The following is an 18,951-nucleotide window of genomic DNA, read 5'->3' on the forward strand; positions in this document are numbered from 1 at the left end:
TCCATTGTAACCATGACACTGCCCATGCTCCTCATGGCCGCGGCCGCTATGGCCAGGGAAATCATCTTCCCGCCAGTGATGCCGGACGTGGCTCAGAGTCCATTGGGGGCCATGGATTTAGACTCTGATGTTGCACCTGGACTTAGTATGGACATCTCGAGGGCGAAATTTGCGGGTTTGACGACTTACGCCAACTTACCATACGTACATTGTTTGGCTGCCGAGGGAGAAGAGGTTGAGCCTTACGATATTGCGATTCTTGGGGCACCATTCGATACTGTGAGACTTTTCCAAACAAAGACCGTGTTGTGAGATCTTGGACTTACGACTAAGATAGGGAGTTACAGCGCGACCTGGGGCTAGGTTTGGACCCCTTGGTGTGCAGTACCATAGCTTGCATTCGTTCGCAACAAATACTGACTGACATTTAGGTATCCGCGAAGGATCTCGTCGAATCTCTCCAGAATTTGCGTTCAGTGTCTACACAGGCAAGAACTCGTTCCAACAAGGTCTGAAAATTGTGGATTGCGGCGATGCGCCGCTCACGGTTCTCGACAACACTATCGCGCTGAAGCAGCTTGGAAAGGCACACAAGATCATCTCAGCACGGAGCGCCAACTCAACCTACTTTTCCGTACCAAGAATCATCACTCTGGGAGGGGATCATACGACCACGCTGCCGGCCTTGAGGTCCACAGTCGATCATTGGGGACCTGTCTCGGTCATTCATTTCGATAGTCATCTGGATACCTGGGATCCTGATATTCTTGGAGGCGGCCTTTCACACTACGCCGGTGTGAACCATGGCACGTTTCTGCACATAGCTCACGAAGAAGGCCTGATCAAGAACACCTCTATTCATGCTGGAATTCGAGCTCCAGTCTCCAATCCCAAGTACGATCTCGCGAATGATAAAGCTTGTGGATTCCACATTCTTCGAGCTCGAGATTTGGACCGCATTGGCACGGAAGGTATCATCCAGAGATTGAAAGAACGGACGAAGGGCACGAAGGTGTACATCTCTGTGGATATCGATGTTTTAGATCCCGCTTACGCTCCTGCTACCGGCACTGCTGAGGTCGGAGGTTGGACTACGAGAGAACTCTTGACGATTCTAGATGGTCTGAGCGGTATGCACGTCATCGGGGCAGATGTCGTTGAGGTTGCACCAGTATGTCGTTCTGATACTCGCTTAGTACCTGGCGATGCAATGCTTGCTGACTTCCATGAACCAGATCTACGACAACCCTGGCGAGACGACAACTCTTGCTGCTGCCGAGGTCGTGCATTCTTTGATTCGGTTGTTGGTTGATGACACGCCTGTGAAACCAAAGAAGACAGCGGAGTAGTGGGTGTGGGGAGTAGACATGACGAGAGTGTCGATCTCGTGTCGCATAAGTATAGGCGTGCATGGTATTTGCAGATGTCTTCCCATATTTGTGATGAACTCTACAGAATAAGAAAGCGTCTGTCATTACTCATTAGGTCGTGCATGCCATGCATTCAGATTTAGACTTTCGGCTAAATTTAGTCCTCGTGCCATGTCGCCGAACTGCCGATGACCCGATCAACCTCATCAAATCATTGCCTATCCAGTACATCTCCCCCAAATACACCATAAGTCACTCAATGCACTTCGTTGTGATATCAACAACATGCCTGGATTCGAGCCCAAGACACCGGTCACCCTTGACCCTCCAAAAGACGACATCATCAGCCTCGACCACCTTTCAAAATGTGACGGTAAGTGCACGGCTCGTTGAGTGTTGAGTGGACCTTTGTGCTCATTCATCGTCGCACAGGAACACACGAGGGCTACCCTACATATGTGGCCATCAAAGTACGTCTCCAAACATTGACTGCCAAAGGTCGATGAGATTCTGATCAGACTTTCAACCATCAGGGCACGGTCTTCGACGTGACCGGTAACAAGGCTTATGGTCCGGAGGGATCTTACAAAGGTGATTTGCGCAACGTACAGCAGTATAGATGTAAATTTATTGACATGTATCTCGTAGTTTTCGCTGGCAAGGACGCTTCTCGCGCTCTGGCACAATCTTCGCTGAAAGCCGAAGAGGCAAGACCAGATTGGTATGACCTTTCGGATGAACACAAGAAGGTGCTCAATGATTGGTACACGTTCTTCAGCAAACGTTACAACATCAAGGGCAAAGTTGAAGGAGCAACGAATACGGGTGAAGGTCAATAGTCTCTCATGATGTTCCTTCGCTTTCACGGTTTATAAGATGTCCTGACATTTTTTGGGAGACCAGATTCTAGCAGACTTTAGGACGATATGATCTCGAAGCAGCAAGAAGTACAATTTTCATTCATTTATTTTCTCTCTCATGTTTCACGCAAACAGTGATCGCGTTACATTGCAAACAAAAAAGCACTCAGTTGGGTATGTCCATCCAATCAAGAGATCAAGAACTCCAACAAGCCCAAATTTTCATCAAAACGCTAAACCGAAAACCCAACTCCCATTATTCATTCACTCTCGAACGACACATTTTTCCCGGGGGAAAGCCATTTGTAAGCACCTCGGGACGTCGTGATCAGAGCCTCAGCTGAGCCTGCTGGGCACGACGCATCATAGCTTGTTGCGAGCAAGGCTGACAGATCTGATTGGCGCTGACCCATTCGCGCTTGATAGACCAGGCGCCGAAGCATTGGTGATTGGGGTCGTTGCGAGCGAAGTGGCAGTGCTTGATGAGACGTCTACCGGCGTGGCCGCAGTGGAAGTGGATAACCTCGAACTTGAAGAGAGTGGTCAGCATTGCAAGTTTTAGTAAAGAATTGAGGCTTGTGATGATGAGCTTACTTGGCACATGGCGTATCTGGAAGATGGTTTACGATTGAAGCTGAAGAGGTTCAAGGTGGTCTCTTCGCTCGGTTGGTAGCTTGATTGAGCTCTGCGAGTCGTGTTAGGTCCCGTCTGTAAGGAAAGCAGTTTGGATCCATTGACTAACCTGATGCCCGCAAGCAAATCTGGCCGAATTACAGAAGTTCGAAGATCGAAGCAGTGAACCACCAAGGGAGTACGCAAACAGAAAAAAAGCAGAAGTCCAACGAAGAGGTCTGATACAGTTGTTGAGAGAAGCTGATGGTTGATAGTCAACAGAAAGTGGCATTCTGTTGGGCCTTTTATGTTCTTCGGACGTTATCATCAACAGACCCTCGACGCACGAGACTGCTGTAGCTCGACAGTACGTATTCCCACATCTTCACAGCAGTATGCGGCCGACGACAAGGCCTCCTGGTTCGGTATGCTTCTGAGCGCGTTCACCCTTCGAGATCGCATGCAGCATCGCATGTATGAATGACGCATGCAACAGTGCTGGGTCAAGTCCAGAGCAAGAGCTTGGGCGTGATGCTGTCCACGTCTATCGGCCTCGACCCACTACGAGGCTCGAATTGCTGTAGTGGCGATGCATGGCATGTTCTGGTTGCTCGTGCGGAGACCTGTGGCACGTTCAAAGACTGGGTCGAGCCTAACACTGCCAGATTTCACGACTAAGACATCGCACAGGCAAGTATTGGATGATGAGAAATGAGACGTAGGGAAACAAAGACTGGCGGCACAAAGACGACCTGGGCAAGGTATGTACGCTGGGGTTGCGTGGGCGCGAGCTCGGGGCTTTTCGATCTATCATTTTCTGGGCATTGAAAGACGCGCTTGCCGCCGAACAATGCTTTGTAGACTTCGCGATCCCGCGATCTGCTCTGATCTCAGCTTCCCGTCTGCAGATAGGGGCCCTGGCATTCTTTCCCGTTCCGTGACAGGTGACAAAGGGACCCTGGTATGGACGCATGTCGTACATACCCGGGCCGTCTGTCCTGTAGCCCGGTATGCGCTCGAGCTAGCGGCAAGCGGCAAGTGAGCAGCTGCACATTGTCGAAGCGGCAACACACATCTGCAGAAGTAGTGCAGCCATCCATCGCGGACGCTGCCGCGAGGCCCTGGTTGTCGCTCGAGCGAACCTGGTTTTGTGCGCCGTGACAGATTCTGTCCCACAAGATCCCGTGGCAAATAGAAATTTCATGCTGCTTCAAGCCAGAATCGCCTAAAATGTGATAGCCACTTGACATGCGAGGCTGCGTGCTTTACGCATGACATCCTGATCCTTGTACCGGAAGCAACCAGAATACCAGCCGCTCGGTGTCGATACGATATCATCCAAGCCTCGGCCGCCACGGCTTCAGTGGGAGATGTCGAGAAGGTGTATCGAGACACACCACACCATCTGGCCAGCATTTGGGAGATTCGCCGCTATGCGCAACTCCGTCACACACGGCGAGTGGTGGTCGACACGTCGTAGACAGTCGTCCAGTCTCGAGCATCGAGCGTGGAGCGCCCGAGCTCTGTACCCCGTGGCTCTATGCGCTTGAGCGTTGACGGGTAGTACTTCTGTACGCCCACAATGGTCTGACTGATGCTGTAAGACTAACCTGTGTGCAACAAAGGATGTAAATGTACCTATCAAGACTTGCCACCTTTGCGACGAGCTCGCATCGCTCGTTTTCGTCCGATGATCTGGTTGCGCCGTGCCAACTTCTCATCGACCGGCTTCTTCGGTTCTGGTTTCGTCTTCTTGTCCGACCTGGATACCGTTGCCTTCGAAGGCCGCACTGCATCGGAGTCTCTCTTGCGCTTCCGCGAGCTCGGCTTCTCGCCCTTTCGCTTAGCTTTGGACGGCTCACTTCCCTCGATGTGTGCATCTTCTGATGTCAAGCCCTGCTTGACAGCCTGGCTACGTGCTCTGGACTTCAGCTCCATTTCCTGCCTCCGTTTCACAACCTGCGCGTTCTCAATTGCGAATTCCACGATCAACCTCTTCTTCCGATCCTGGATCTCCTCTCGGCTGAGCTTGCCTTTACCTTCCTTATCCTTGACTTGATAGTCGATGGCATGTCCATTCAGCCATCGAAGACCCATCAGCGCGTTTCGGTGGGTGTGATACTCAATGAAACCATAGCCTCGACTTCGACCAGCTCCACTCTCTTCGCTCACTTTGCTACCACCAGCACTCTCGAACACGACCTTGGCTTGCTTCACAATGCCCTTGCCGGCTTCCCTACGAGCTTTTTCCGCGGCCTGCATCTCGTCACCACCTCGCGCTAATTCTTCTTTCGATATTCTGCTCCGCTGTCCGTCCTTGACCTCTGTTGCAAACCCGACAACAGCTGCTCGCGCCAGATCCTTTAGTTGTTTTGAGTCCACACTTCTCGGGATATTACGCACTGAAAGCCTCGTAAGGCTGAGACTCAATGAGGGGTTGCTCTCGATCAATTGTTTGCGTTGCTTTGCACTTGCTTCTCGCATAGCTCTTTCGGAGGGCGGCAGCTGTTCCCAGAGCTTGGATTTAGAGCTTATGGTACCCTCGGACAGCAGATAGAGCCTTCGCTTGTCGTTGTCTCTTTTGTAACGATGGTTCACACCCTCCTCGGTTAGCCTGTTCGCTTCGGACTTGTCGACAGCTCGTGTTACCTGCAGAACACGGCCATCAAGTGTGTACTGGCCTGTCGGGTCTGCCATGTCATTCTGCAGAATAGAATGGGGTGCCTGCACCGGTTTGACATCCTTGCCTTTCTCAGGCAAGCTAGCGGCTGGGCGTATCGGAGCGTTTCGCAGACATGCATCTGCATCTTCCTTGTTGTAGAAGCACACAAATCCAGTACCTTTGGAGCGTTCCGTACCATAGTCCATCACGACTCGGGCGTAGCGAGTGCTGCCGAATTGTTGAAAGTGGTCTTCCAGATCCTCATCAGTGCAAGTGAATGGTAGATTGCGAATGAACAGAGTCTTCGACCGATCCTCAGATCTGTCTTGAACCTGCTGCTCCGATTCATCACCTAGGTTGACTTCAATGCTCTCGTCATCGTCATCGTCCACACCTCCCTCTTCGTCGTCATCGCTTTCGGTGCCTGAGACGTCGCTGGTGCTGTCGGAGCCACGACCCTGTTCATCCTCCATGAGATCCTCCTCGATTTCTGCTCCAACTTGGACACTTTCTCCATTCTCTTCTTGGTCCTGCGGCTGACTCTCGTAGACATCCTTCTCTACAGACCAATCTACCGCTAACGTCCTGCCATCTACTTCTTTACCATTTACTCCTTCGATCGCCTTCTCGGCATTCTTCCTTCCCCGCATGACCACAAAACCAAATCCAGCCATGAGACCAGGTCCTTTCTTTGGAACGTAGGCTTGCTTCACTTTCCCGTAGCTTTGGAAAAGCCGCGTCAACTGCTCCGAGCCCTTGATTGACCACGGCAGGTTGCGCACGATCAGCTTTGATGGCTGCGATGGCTGCCGCTCCTGCTCCTTCTTCTTCTGCGGTACACTTTCTCCATTTTCTCCATTCCTGTGTCGCTTCTCGGCCACCTCTACTCGTAGCTTCTTGCCGTCAAGTACATGACCATTGAATTGCTTCTTTGCCTTGGCGGCATCCTCAGCATCGGCGAAAGTTACGAAGCCGTAGCCGCGACATTCCTTGGTGGCAGGGTCGATCACGGCAGTGGCATGCTTGACTGGGTATGCGTCCGAGAAGAGTCCGGTCAAGGACTCGCTAGTGGTTGAGACAGGAAGCGATCGCACGAAGAGTGAGCGACCTTGCTGTGTTGCATCTGCGTCTTTCTGTTCCTGCTGCCCATCGGCAGTTTGTGTCTTCATTTCTGCTTGTGACCCGGTGTCAACTTCTTCGGTATGCGTCTGCGTGACTATCGCGCCTCCATCGGAGCCACGTTGCTTCTTTCTTGCCGGCGCCATTTTGCAGAGTGACCCAAAGTGGATTCGCAGTCGTTCTGTGAACTTTTTTGCAAGAGCAAGGACGGACCCATGAATGGTTGCCGATTGGTGCGCTTAGAGCGCAGCTAGCGGGTGCTCCCGACGTACGCGACCACTCTTGCCTTGTCCTTCCTCGGTCTCGGATGAAACTGCCACGTACTTTCAGTCTTCTGATCGAGAAACGTTCTGGTCAAGGTCCTGCCTTGTGTTGCAGTAGACGTCGCGATCTCGAGTCATCAATTGTCTTGCAAACTTGGCGATCCGGCAATTTCGGACCACGGCCAGATGAACTGAACTCACGTCAACGAAGTCATGTCGACGAGGACATCCTCGACTGCAGGCATTTTAACAGCAATTGCCTCTTCTGGTCCGGATATCAGAACAGCTCGGTTGAACGAAGCTTAACAAGACGAATACGGAACGCCTATGAGCAAGGTGCTTCTCTGCGTGTCACGCCCCGAGTTGACATGATTTATATGGAGGTAATACAAAGGAGGATTGCTCTGGTGGTACCCAGCCCTGCCCAACAACGGCGTCCCTTGCAGTGGCTGCAATTCACTTACTTCATTTTAATGCACACGTCAAAGATAGTAGCCGTGAAATTTTGCATTCAAAACGGTCTCACCGCGTTGCACGGTTTGGATCTTGTCCTGTATGATGCTGTATCCAGATTAGCAGAGCCGTGTCCTTCAACTCAGTAAAGCGTTGTCTTTTCACGGAATAGAGCCATGGCCTTCGAAGTAGCAGAGCCTTGTCCTTCAAATTAGCGAAAGGTTGCCCTCTCACTCAGTAAAGCCATGGCAAGTTTGTCAGCAGAACTACCAGGCGGTGATCAGACGAGATTTCAGAACTTTTCGGAGAAGGCCGCAAAGAATCCTGTTCCAATTTCCAAAAGACGAATGTCTGTATCCAGCAATTATGTCCGTACAATAGACAGATGCAGGTAGTCGTCCAGAAAAAGTTTCGTTCGAGTCAGCACAGACATGGAACATCGACAAGCATGTTCCGCCGTTTCGGTGTCCGGAGGAGTTTCAGATAGTTCAACCGGAAACTACGTATCTTTGGTCAGGCAAAAAGCCCGGTCTCTGCCCCAGCCAGGTGCGTGGGTGTGGACGAGCAAACTTTCCCAGCCCTCCGCTTTATAATCGATGGCACGTTGAAAGAAATTCCGGAGAGCGTCGAGTTCCTGGTTCGCCATCCAGCCGACTGCCGTTCCAATCACGAGTCTTCTTGTGAGAAATGCCCGGAATGGACTTAGAGCTCGACCGAGAGAGGTCTCAGGTGGTAGACAAATCATTCAGGCGTCATAGCTACTCGAACCGGCAAAGAGAATCAAAGCCGCAGCTTCCTCTAAGTCTGCAGGCACATCCTGTCTAGCCATTATTCATGGACCGCAGCTTTGATTACTCTCAAAGGTCACATTCGCGAATAAGCCTCAAGAGAATGGTACATCCAGACGTGCAAGGCATAACTCCGCAAGGCATAACTCCATTGGGAGGAAGTCGCTGAAGGCATGGCGAAGCCCTATCCCGGCGCTATCGTTGGAGCTGTCGGCTGTCGACACGTCTGCCATCTCTCGCACACCTCGCTATGGGAACAGTATATATCTGCTGACCTCAAGATCCACTTCGGGCGCCTTGCTGTTGCGTCTGGCTTGCCCGTACCACTGTTCGCCTGTCGAGCTTCTGAGGGGGGCGGGTCACCCGGACGCAGAGAAATGGCGGTCAAGGTATGTTTCTGCAAAGTCGTGCATCGAAGGACGAAGCAATGTTGTAGGAAGTGCACGTTCTCATGGAGGATGGAATTACGGTGATGATGACAGGCTGCACGAGCCAGCAGGTCGTTCGTTCGACGCCCATGCCACGTGCTGGATCCTTGAAGGGTCGGATTGGCGCAATCATGGATGTTGAACAGCCGCCCGCGGACCAGGATCGTTGGTGGAGTGCATCGTAACGCCGGCCGAGTGATGTTGGCAGCTGGCATTGGGCTGAATGTGCCGCTGGTCCCTTGCGAGGCTGTTGCCAGAGTGTTGTCGTCGTTGTACATATATATCGCCAATTCGTTCGGCGAGACAGCGCCCATTCGCTCTGCACTGCACTGCACTGCACTGCACCGGCATTAGTTCAAGAAGACGGCTTGGGAGGCAACGTAGCGCAACCAGCCTCGCCCCGTCGATCGAAGCGTCCGTTGGCGTCTCATTTCCCTCTCGCGGACACAGACTTGAGTCGCCGGCAAGGGAGAGGCGCAGTCAAACGCTCGGTCGACTCCTCCACCACTCCTATCATACACCTGCAGTCACACGACAGCAGCAGCGTCGAGTACGCCTGTTTGTCCGAATCCAGAATCCCGAATCTCCCTCATTTGTGGCAGTCGCGCAAGCTCGCAACCCCACCAGCAATCCACGGTTCCGACACTTGCTTACCAGGAGCAACCAAGAGCGCTTTCCCTTACATTTATTCATTCACAGCCGCCGTCTCTCTACCACCTGCATTCCTCCGCTTGTCTTCCCCGACAACAACGGCCCATAGAGCGCGGCCAACTACCATACCCACGCTCCCTAACCGCACGCTCTACCCTTCGGAATAGCATGCATTTCGAGAAACACATATAGGAAGACACACTTCGGTTCAATGACCTCGTTACACCCAAGGAGACGGCGCGCATAATCAAGACGAGCGCCAGTGATGGCAGTACATCGTGGCATTCAATCGGCAATATTCTACTACCTTTCCTGCGCTCCCTGTGCAGATGCTCGTGTCAAGAAGAGGAGGAAGCGAGAGGCCGCAGAGTCTCGAAGGGACCGGCTCGCTCTTGAGCAGGATGAGAAGAACGTATACGTTCACCCCGGCGAGGCATCTACCACCAACCCAAATTGGCAAAGTGAAATCGAACTGGGACCTCACGGACGTCGCAAGAAGAAGACTGGTAACAGCAGTCAGCGCGGTCTGGCTCCAAGCCGGACCAGTAACAATGGAAGCACGAAGACGAGTTCGGTAGATCTCCCGCAAAGGTTGGGCAGTCAAGATAGCAGATGGAACCACAGGGTGTATCAGCGGGAGGACGAGGAGTTGTGGGGCTCGTCAAGCAATATGGGTGCATCGCTCTATGCAGGAAGCCTGAGACGGCCGGAAAGGGCGAAGACTGCAGACTCTTCGAGATCGAACGGCTCCAGCTACTATGCTTCTCGCAATCCACCAGTGAACGACATGCACCCTGCTACCGTTACCAAGATCGCATCAAGAGAGGAGGTGATGTGGATGATGCAGCCACTTCCAGTGGCAGAAGTCATGAACGGGAAAGAGCGTGCGCCTAGAAGTCGGAGCGATAGTGGAGGCAGCCGGATGAGCCCTAGCAGTACGACTCTTTCCCGGGAGGTCAGCCACAGATTAATTGATCGCAAGCTTCATGCCGGGACATCTTCGGCAACTGCCATGTCTCGTGAAAGCTCTAGTCGAGGTTCGAACGGGAACGGCCACAGTGGCCAGAGACATGACAGAATAAGCGAGCAAGATTTTGCCATCAGTCCTCCACGAGAGACGAGACATCCTTCCCATGGCCTGACGAAGGATAACTCAGACGATTCTGCTGCGACAGTCATTAGGTCTCCCGAATTCACTCCAACGAGACTCGTGCCCCGTCGAGCTGCATCCCGACCACAGCTGTCGACAATCTTCTCTGATAATGATGTTCCTGCAGGACGTCCAAGCTCGGAATCGAGATCCCGGTCTGACAACGAGAACAACGTCCCAACACCGCATCAAAGCAGTGATGGCAGCACGCATGATCCATTTGTGCAGCGCTCGACCATAGCAGTGCCAGACAAAGCGGTCACCACGAAGCCCGGAGGAATGACGCAAGGAAGGACTTTCGTGGCTCGTCACATTCATGAGGACAGCGAGGTCAGTATCAGAGATGAGAGTTGGTATGCGGAACACTTCGACCCTATAGAGTGGATTCACAAGCACACGATGCGTGAGGTCCATGGTAGGCGCTCGATGGATCTCTAATGATTTCCTTTTCTCTTGGATTGCAGTTGATCGTTTTTACTTTGGATATCGCAGCATCTGGCGTTGGAGGTTCTGAGTCTCTGTGCACATCTGGAGCGGTGGAGTGTTTCCAGCACGGCGTTCACGAGAAAGCACAACGGCAGGCCGGTTGTGATTGCATTAGGAAGTTCGTATATGGAAGTGGCTCAGACAGCACGCACCAGTGTGTGCGGAAAATGCCATTGTGCAGAGACACGACCAAAGGTGTATGTATATTAGAAGAGACCTAAGCCCCCAACGGCGAATGGTTGAAGTGGTCGTGCAATCAAGAAAGTCAGAAACCTAAGTTCATGGCAACTCACCGGAATCAGTGAAGTAGCGCTCCAACGCTCATGCATGCGCCGAATGCAACACTTGCAGACAAGCAAACAGTGAAGCAGCGCGTACAGCGCAACTCACTTCTGGAACTTGCAACATCAAAACATCGTAGCGCAAACAACAGTCGCTGTCTGTCTACAACGCATCAAGCATCAAGCATCGCAATGTCGTACCTGCCAAGGACTCCAAGCGACCGCCCTTCGACCAAACCACTCAAGAGCATCCTCAAGAAGTCACCTCAGCTGCCTATCGAAGAGAGCGGCAATGGCAAAGCAAAGCCATACAGCTGGACGGGCTACAAAGGCAAAGCTGACATCGAGGCGCGGCTCATGGCCAACAGAGCGAGGCAGCAAACTGAGCAAGGCACCGCTCTAGCTATGGAAGGAGCACAGCTCGACGATGCGCAGTCGACTTTCGCATCTGAATCGCCAGTCCTGGGACAAGTTTGCGCCTTTGGCCATCAAGCGCCTGTCAATCCGACCAGGACTCGATGCTGCGGAAATGTCTACTGCTTTGACTGCGTCGTCCAACATGCCTCGCAGAAGGGGGCAAATTGTCCAAATTGTGGCCGGCTTATCAATCCACACGATCTGTTGGTCGTCGAGGACGCGGATGCGTCGATTGGTTCGCCACGCCGCTCGGAAAGAATCGATTCAGCAGAGCCTACAGATCGAATGGCTGGCTATCCAAAGCTACCGACGTTCTCGGAAACGAACAGATATCCGAATCTGTCAGCGTATGGTCATCAGGAGACGTCGAGCGCTACTACGCCGAGTGGGTCGGAGAAATGGTTCGGCGCTCGCTGAGAGGTCGGGATGAAGTGGACTTGATGAGATTCCCGGACAGCTCTTTGGCATAGAAAGACTTCCCATAACTTCGAGTAGATGGGATCCGACCACAGCACAATGGCTTCATGGAAAGCCGAAGTTTAATAGCCAGAGAGGATCCGAAGTATCTGCTGCTGGCGTCTTCAACCAGGTCGAGGAATGGCTTGGCGCTGCCTGAGGAAGTGATGCAATGGCGTAATCGTGGGCGACGTGGCGGCCTTACGATAGGTATGAGTTGGCTGCGGAGCTGCTGTCAAAGTACTGCCTCCAGTTTAGCCTCATCTGAGCATCTGTTCTCAAGACATCTTCGGATTCAGGAGAAGGGTGCTCGGCAATCGAGCACAAATGGATTTGTCAACAGTCGGTCCGTAGAATCCATGAGACCGTGCACCAAGAGTCACAGAGCGATCGTGTGTACAGTCGTGATGGACCAAGCACGTCGTGTAGCCTTCACGTGGAGATGCACCCGGTGTCCTGGAGCAAGAAGTCTTGAAAATCCTCGGAGACTTCTCCTCACACTGCGATAGAATGACCGTTGTTTCGTACGCACGTCCTCCATCACGAGTCTGAAAGTTTGCAGAAGAGATCATGTGCGGTGAACACAGCAGGCAAGCGTAGGGCAGCGAGAAATCCTAATATCGTGAAAGGAAGAAGACTTAATTATCTAAGCTATATTGGGTCACCGTATCTATATTATAATTATTATTGCAGGGCCATACCAGGTATACTAGGTAATTTCAGGGACCGTTGGTCTTCCATGTCTAGCCTCAAAAGCGGCGTTTGCTTGTTTCTTCGCGGTCGTTGGTAGTTCGGGCACACGTTGCACCACGGTAGAATATGAATTTCATAAGGCCTCAGTGTGAAAATGTGAATGAAGATTTCTTCCAGCTCCTTCAGCCACGCGTCTCGGAGAGCGAGCGCTCGACACGGAAGGATGTATTGACGACAGAGTCGCATTCGGCCACGGGACACTGGCCGGGGCTCAGGAGACAGACGTGATGCTGGTAGAAACCAATCGGGATTGACGACCGTCCCTCCCTCCCGTACAGTGGTACTGCGGAACTTATTCTAGTGCACGCTCCCTTGGCTGCCGGGTGGAGATATTCTAATACCCGGCGTCGTGCTGCTCCGAGTCCATGACACTGCGTCGCACATGATCTGCGACCGTGCGCAACGACACCAACACGAGCACCAAAATCTGTCGGCCACGTGTATGGATGCGCGACCGTCGCACTCTCAACGTCGGCAGTGCTACGTTCGACAGCAAGACTAAGATTGGCTTCATACACATGTACGATGGGCCGGAGGTAGAACACTGGATGACATCCACTTGCGCCTGAAAGGGCCGCTCTCTAGTCAGGCACTGCGACTGTCTGCATGCTAAAGGGCAACGCTGTTGCACGCACCGCAGCCACAAAATGGAAGTTCTGGTACCGTGGAACGGCCATGCAGAGCAGAACCAAGGCGACTTCCACTCGGACCACCGCTCACAGCAGCGCTCACCGAACCGCATCAAATCTCGCCCTGCCAATCCAAAAGTCCTCACGTCGATTATTGATTCCTTCGACACCCTCGCGCCATTGCCGCCGGGCATTCAGCCACACGAGCTCTTCTCCGAGACAGCCAGCCAGCATTCGCGCGCAGAATCGTCGAGGCGGTCAGTGGCCAGCACGGCATCCATACACAAGCCCAGAGAAACTCCCGGCTTCGGAGTCACTTATGGAGCAGATCTCGAATTGGACGATGTACATGGCCTGACCGATGCTGCCCTCCCGCCGATCATTCCAACATCAAGACCACCCTCCGGCTTGTCGCATCGCAGGGCGCAGCGCCCGAATGCAAAGAAGCCTCCCACCATCCTCCATACCCCGAGCTCTCGGCGAAGCTCCGTCGGCGTTGCATCTGTGGATCGTCCAGAGAACAGCAGGAACAAGTTGAGCTCGGAGAGTTGGGTGAGGAGCAAGACTTCGACAGTCGCCGATGATTCGGTGAGCCTGAGAGGGAGGGCATCGCGAAAGCATCGTTTGCGGCGAGTCGGGTCGCAGGAAAAGCTGAGGGCGGAAGACGCGAATCGTTTGACGAATGAAGCATCATTCACAGAGAAACGTATGTCTCTTGCCGAGCAAATCATCGCCAAAACACCTGCGAAACCACCAGCTCCTAAACCCAACAGGCTGTACCTGAACGACGCCACGATCAGCGAAGCTCCGCCAACCGACGAGCGCCTGAAACTGCTGCGGACCAATTCTTTTGGAGAGCGGAGCGAGGGAGGTGACAGCAGAGTGTCCAAGGCGTCTTCAGAGCGACGACTTTCTGTGTATGGTAACGCGTCGTTGCAGAGTCCCAGCCCGATTCAGGACTCCATTCCCATGCGCACATCGTCTCTGCGTCACCCGAGCAGGAGTCCAGCAGGCAAGCGAAAGCACAAAAAGTCCAAGCGCAACGCTGCATCTTCCAGCAAATCTGAACGAATGCCTTACAAGCCTTCCAAGTCTATACCGGATGAAAAATGGGCAGACCTTGGCGACGATGACGAGACTGTCCGACGCATCAAAGAACTCAGAGAACAACGAAAATCTCGTCAGGAGGAGTCAACTTCTTATCCTCCCTCGGTCGAAAACTCTTTGGCGCCTTTGGAGGCATCTGAATCACAGCATATCCCAGTTTACGAGCGGTCAGCTCCGCCTCCCGATGAAGCTAAGCGAGGGTCGAGAAAAGCAACAACAGCCAATCGCAAGCCTATAGACCCTACGAAGGCGCACACGACTCTGGGTATCAGGGGTGATGGGATCCGATCTCTAGATTTGAATGGACCAGCTTTTACCGCCAACAGAGCTGCTTCCTCTGATCCCAGTAGCAGGAACGAAAAATTTTCTTTGGCTGTAAAGCGACCGCAATCGGACTACTACAGACCCGCTCCATCGCGGTCAGCAGATCATTCACCTGCCGGGCGTCTATCTTTGGATTACTCTTATGCCCAAGCGGTCGACTTGTTGCAGGAAGAAGATTTGCAGCACGCGCTTGAAAGGGAGCGATCACGATCACGATCACGACCTGTAGCGCCCAATCGCAGTTCATCACTTGGCTTGAAAGCACCGGAACTTCCACCTCCAGAAAGGCACCAATCTACCCTGGCTGTTCCACAGCACGCTAAATCGACGTTGAAGAAGAAACGCCCCCCTCAGGACCGGTGGACAGCCCACCACCCAGATCTCCCGCTGGCTTTCGACAAGAAAAAGAATCGCCGGAAGTCTATGAGTGATGCTCGTTTGGCGCGACAAGCAGACGATGTTTCCGACTCACCGCGCAGAGACAGCATTGAAGATGCTGTAATTGAATATTTGAGCGCGCCGCGTTTGAATCGAAAGGTCAAGCACCCGTTAACTGGCCGAACCATTGCTTTTTCCGAAATCGGAGATCCCGAGGGAGCTGCAGTGTTCGTATGCGTCGGCATGGGTCTGACTCGATATGTAACGGCCTTTTATGATGAACTTGCAATGACTTTGCGATTGCGCTTGATCACTCTGGACAGGCCAGGCGTGGGTGGCAGCGAACCGTATCCTCCAAACGACAAGACTGGACCTTTAGGCTGGCCTGAAGATGTACTTGCGATTTGCCAACATCTTGGAATTGTCAAGTTCAGTATTTTGGCTCATTCGGCAGGCGCAATTTATGCACTTGCCACAGCGCTGATTCTTCCTCACTTGGTCCGAGGCAAAGTCCATCTACTCGCACCCTGGGTACCACCCAGCCAGCTCGAGGCAATCTCACATCCAACAGCATCGGCACCTCCGGCGAATCCATTGCCACGCAGTCAGCGACTTCTACGCGTACTGCCAACACCTTTCTTGAAAGCTGCCAACTCATCATTCATGACGGCAACATCAGCATCGCTAAAGCCAGCATCAAAACGGAACGTCAAGTCTACTGCCAATAAGTCCTCGCCTCGCAGGGCCACAAATCCTCCTGAGATGCAGGAGCAGAAACCCAACAGCCGGGATCGACCAGAGTACAATCGTCGAGAATCAATGATGCTCATGGACCGGTACATGCCCGCCACGAATCCTACTGACCACTTCCCAATTCCAGTCAAGGAGGAAGAAGAACACGACCAATTTCTCAAGCGAGGCTCTCTGGTACTCTCAGCCACTTCAGGTCCGATGGACCCAGGTTATCAGCAGGCTTCGTCTGGTCTCAATGCCGCCGAACATGCCGAGAAGGAACGGCAGATGGAGTATACGAGTCGTCTGACGCAAATGACTTGGGATCTCGCCACTCGAGATAGCAATCCCGCGACAGATCTTGTGGTTTGCCTCGAGCGACATCGTGACGTTGGCTTCCGGTACACGGATGTCGGTGCACAGGTTGTCATCACACATGGCAGTGAGGATAAGAGAGTCCCACTTGCGAACGTCAAGTGGATGGCAGAGCAAATGAACCGAAGGGCTCTTGGGCTTGATAGTCTCGGAGCTGTCGCAGTTCGGGACAGCTGGGTTGATACTGGCCGTGGGGGTTGTGAGGTCCGCGTTTTGGAGGGTGAGGGTCACGGACTCATGGCTAGTCCTGTAATCATGGGCGACGTTCTCACAGAAATCGCCGCTGAGTGGGCTGGACAGGGTAGAGGGAATCATCTATGATAAGATACCAGGATTTCTGACAGGAGGTGGTGGTTGGCGGAATTGATTCTAGGAAATTTTGAGGGCAATGTGCTTCAAAGCTTGGAAGTGGAATTGGAAGTGGAATGGTGAGGTGGTGCATTGTGAGGCGTGCCTGTTGTAAGATACCCAATGGCGCTACATCAGGCGCTTATTAGTTACCCTAATATTACGACGACTTCCCTATCTTGTATCAGACACCTTATAGAAATCAGGTGCGTACTCGAGCAACCAGCTCTTCTCGATCTTGGTCACGTCACGAATGAAAGTCTTGTCTCCCGTCTCCATGATTTCCGTAAATATCACCCAGTCGGCTTTCCTGTTGAACATCAGACTTGACGGATGTGCGTGCAGTACAGTGCCGCCGTCGATGGTGCGGAATGTGCCATCCGGTTGCATCCTCGCGGCATGCGCGAAATAGCCGCTTGTCAGACATCGACGAATGGATTCCTCTTTCGCTCGTCCTCCTGCTTTCAGGACATCATTGCCACTCAATGACTCAGTGACATCGATGCCGAACCGCTCCAGGTAGCGTCTGAGCTGATTTCGTATGCTGACCGCTCGGGACATTGATTTGAAGTTGAGATAGTGCTGTTGACACCACTTGGCTTCCTTTTTGCCCTTGGTGACGAAAGCTTGATAGACGTTGAGTAATGTCAGATGATCGCCTTCTTCGACCGCGAACTTCCTTCTTGCCGTTTCTTCGGCTTTTTTGAGATCGTGAGTGAACCACACATTGCCTTGAAGACTGACCATCGCCGCGATGGTCAGTATTTCGGAGAGGCAGTCGAAGGTCTTGGCGGTGAGGAGGCATTTGGCGAGCATTGGCTCAAGTGCAAGTTCGGCCATTCTTGTTCCTAGTGGTTTTGTGAGCTTTGCGTAGTCGTCCAAAGTACCCAAGGAATACAAAAGTTCCAAGGCTCGAATGATGAGCTCGGAAGGCGGTGGGGTGATGAAGTCGAAACGTGCGATGTTGTCAATGCCCAGAGCTTTGAGCTGTAAAATGGTCGGTGCCAAGTTCGAGCGTTGGATCTCTGGTACGGTGGCATCCTCCAACGAGTTGAAAGCTTCCTTAGTATACAGCCGGTAGCATTTACCGGGCTTTGTCCGGCCTGCTCGACCTGCTCGTTGCGTAGCTGATGCTTTAGACACAGGCGTCGCGGTCAACGTTTCAATGCCAGTAGTCGGATTGAAAGCTCTGAGCTTCACGAATCCAGAATCGATGACATAGACTATGCCATCAATTGTGACACTCGCTTCTGCTATGTTTGTGGAGCAGATTACTTTGCGCGTGTTTTCTGGCGCTGGCTCGAAGACATACATCTGCTGCTCGGTCGTGAGACCTGCGTACAGTGGATATGGCAAGATCTTGCCAGAGTTTTTGGGAAGCGAAGGCAATCTGTCTGCAATCATTTCGATCGCTCTTTCGATCTCATGCCTCCCTGTCAAGAATATCAGGATATCGCCCTCGGGCTCTGTCGTGTGAATATCAAAGACAGTCTTGATTGCTCGTTCCAAATATTCTTCGCAGGGCTCCGAGAGATAGTGGGTGTCCACGGGAAATGCTCGACCTTCGACACTCACGATGCGACCAATATCTGTTGTCTTTTGATCGCTGGCTTCCTGTGTGTCCTCGGTGTTGGCGAAGAATTGCAAGAAGTCCTCGGCTTGTAGCGTAGCTGAGCTGATAACAATCCTCAACTCTGGCCTTCGCTTTCGAATCTTCTTCAGAACACCAAGCAGAACATCGGAGCTCAGGCTACGCTCATGGGCTTCGTCGACCATAATTACGCTATACCTCGAGAGGAGCGGATCCACCAACGCCTCTCTGAGGAGAAGGCCATCCGTGAGGAATTTGATCCTGGTTGCAGCAGAGGTGACATCTTCAAAACGAATTGAATAGCCAACTTCTTGGCCCAGCTGACATCTCATCTCCTCAGCCACTCTTTTTGCAACAGTAGTCGCTGCCACTCGGCGCGGCTGTCTCTCACTGTAAGCAGCTGTCAACTACCATCACATGGAACTTTCGAGAGGTCGTACTTGCTTGAGTCACGGCAATGATCTTGCCATCATTGCACCAGCCTGCTTCCTCCAGATACTGTGGCAGTTGAGTCGTCTTTCCACTCCCAGTCTGGCCAATCAAAACCGTCACAGGGTACTTTTCCACCGTGTAGAGGAGCGCATGCTTGTGGCGCGCGATCGGTAGCAGTGAGCTCGGCTTGTGAAGAGCCGGAATAAACGAGCTCGGATGGTCCATGGCGGCGGCAGCGGAGAGATTGTTGGTTGTGAAAGGTGTGAAAGGCCACGGCCAGGTTATG

The 18,951-nt window shown here is 52.7% G+C and overlaps 7 protein-coding genes across 7 annotated transcripts; 4 read left to right on the forward strand and 3 right to left on the reverse strand.

The window, feature by feature from the left end:
* Positions 1-24: 24 nt before the first annotated feature.
* MYCFIDRAFT_125327 (uncharacterized protein) lies at positions 25-1,349 on the forward strand (the record flags this gene model as incomplete). Its single annotated transcript, XM_007922673.1, has 4 exons — positions 25-279; positions 338-377; positions 432-1,162; positions 1,236-1,349. The coding sequence occupies 4 exons, from the start codon at positions 25-27 to the stop codon at positions 1,347-1,349; spliced, it is 1,140 nt and encodes a 379-aa protein (XP_007920864.1).
* A 306-nt stretch (positions 1,350-1,655) lies between these two features.
* Positions 1,656-2,209, forward strand: MYCFIDRAFT_62413 (uncharacterized protein; the record flags this gene model as incomplete). Its single annotated transcript, XM_007922043.1, has 4 exons — positions 1,656-1,743; positions 1,803-1,840; positions 1,904-1,961; positions 2,019-2,209. 4 exons carry the CDS (start codon positions 1,656-1,658, stop codon positions 2,207-2,209), a joined length of 375 nt encoding a protein of 124 aa, XP_007920234.1.
* A 349-nt stretch (positions 2,210-2,558) lies between these two features.
* On the reverse strand, positions 2,559-2,833 carry MYCFIDRAFT_89438 (uncharacterized protein; the record flags this gene model as incomplete). Its single annotated transcript, XM_007922674.1, has 2 exons — positions 2,559-2,759; positions 2,825-2,833. The coding sequence occupies 2 exons, from the start codon at positions 2,831-2,833 to the stop codon at positions 2,559-2,561; spliced, it is 210 nt and encodes a 69-aa protein (XP_007920865.1).
* Positions 2,834-4,483: 1,650 nt separating this feature from the next.
* MYCFIDRAFT_201120 (uncharacterized protein) lies at positions 4,484-7,131 on the reverse strand (the record flags this gene model as incomplete). The annotated part of the gene is made up of 3 exons (XM_007922675.1): positions 4,484-6,643; positions 6,910-6,925; positions 7,088-7,131. 3 exons carry the CDS (start codon positions 7,129-7,131, stop codon positions 4,484-4,486), a joined length of 2,220 nt encoding a protein of 739 aa, XP_007920866.1.
* Positions 7,132-9,471: 2,340 nt separating this feature from the next.
* Positions 9,472-11,957, forward strand: MYCFIDRAFT_75287 (uncharacterized protein; the record flags this gene model as incomplete). Its single annotated transcript, XM_007922164.1, has 4 exons — positions 9,472-10,141; positions 10,484-10,686; positions 10,849-10,996; positions 11,206-11,957. 4 exons carry the CDS (start codon positions 9,472-9,474, stop codon positions 11,955-11,957), a joined length of 1,773 nt encoding a protein of 590 aa, XP_007920355.1.
* A 1,212-nt stretch (positions 11,958-13,169) lies between these two features.
* MYCFIDRAFT_85685 (uncharacterized protein) lies at positions 13,170-16,825 on the forward strand. Its single transcript, XM_007922418.1, has one exon. It carries the CDS (start codon positions 13,397-13,399, stop codon positions 16,613-16,615), a length of 3,219 nt encoding a protein of 1,072 aa, XP_007920609.1. The 5' UTR covers positions 13,170-13,396; the 3' UTR covers positions 16,616-16,825.
* MYCFIDRAFT_127785 (uncharacterized protein) lies at positions 16,817-18,890 on the reverse strand (the record flags this gene model as incomplete). Its single annotated transcript, XM_007922676.1, has 2 exons — positions 16,817-18,619; positions 18,687-18,890. 2 exons carry the CDS (start codon positions 18,888-18,890, stop codon positions 16,817-16,819), a joined length of 2,007 nt encoding a protein of 668 aa, XP_007920867.1.
* Positions 18,891-18,951: the final 61 nt, after the last annotated feature.

This window comes from Pseudocercospora fijiensis (assembly GCF_000340215.1).
Source record: "Pseudocercospora fijiensis CIRAD86 unplaced genomic scaffold MYCFIscaffold_1, whole genome shotgun sequence".
Taxonomy (NCBI): Eukaryota; Fungi; Ascomycota; class Dothideomycetes; order Mycosphaerellales; family Mycosphaerellaceae; genus Pseudocercospora; species Pseudocercospora fijiensis.

Bases quoted from the DNA above. Each gene is read 5' to 3' on its own strand.
- MYCFIDRAFT_85685 (XM_007922418.1), top strand. From the start codon at position 13,397: ATGGAAGTTCTGGTACCGTGGAACGGCCATGCAGAGCAGAACCAAGGC.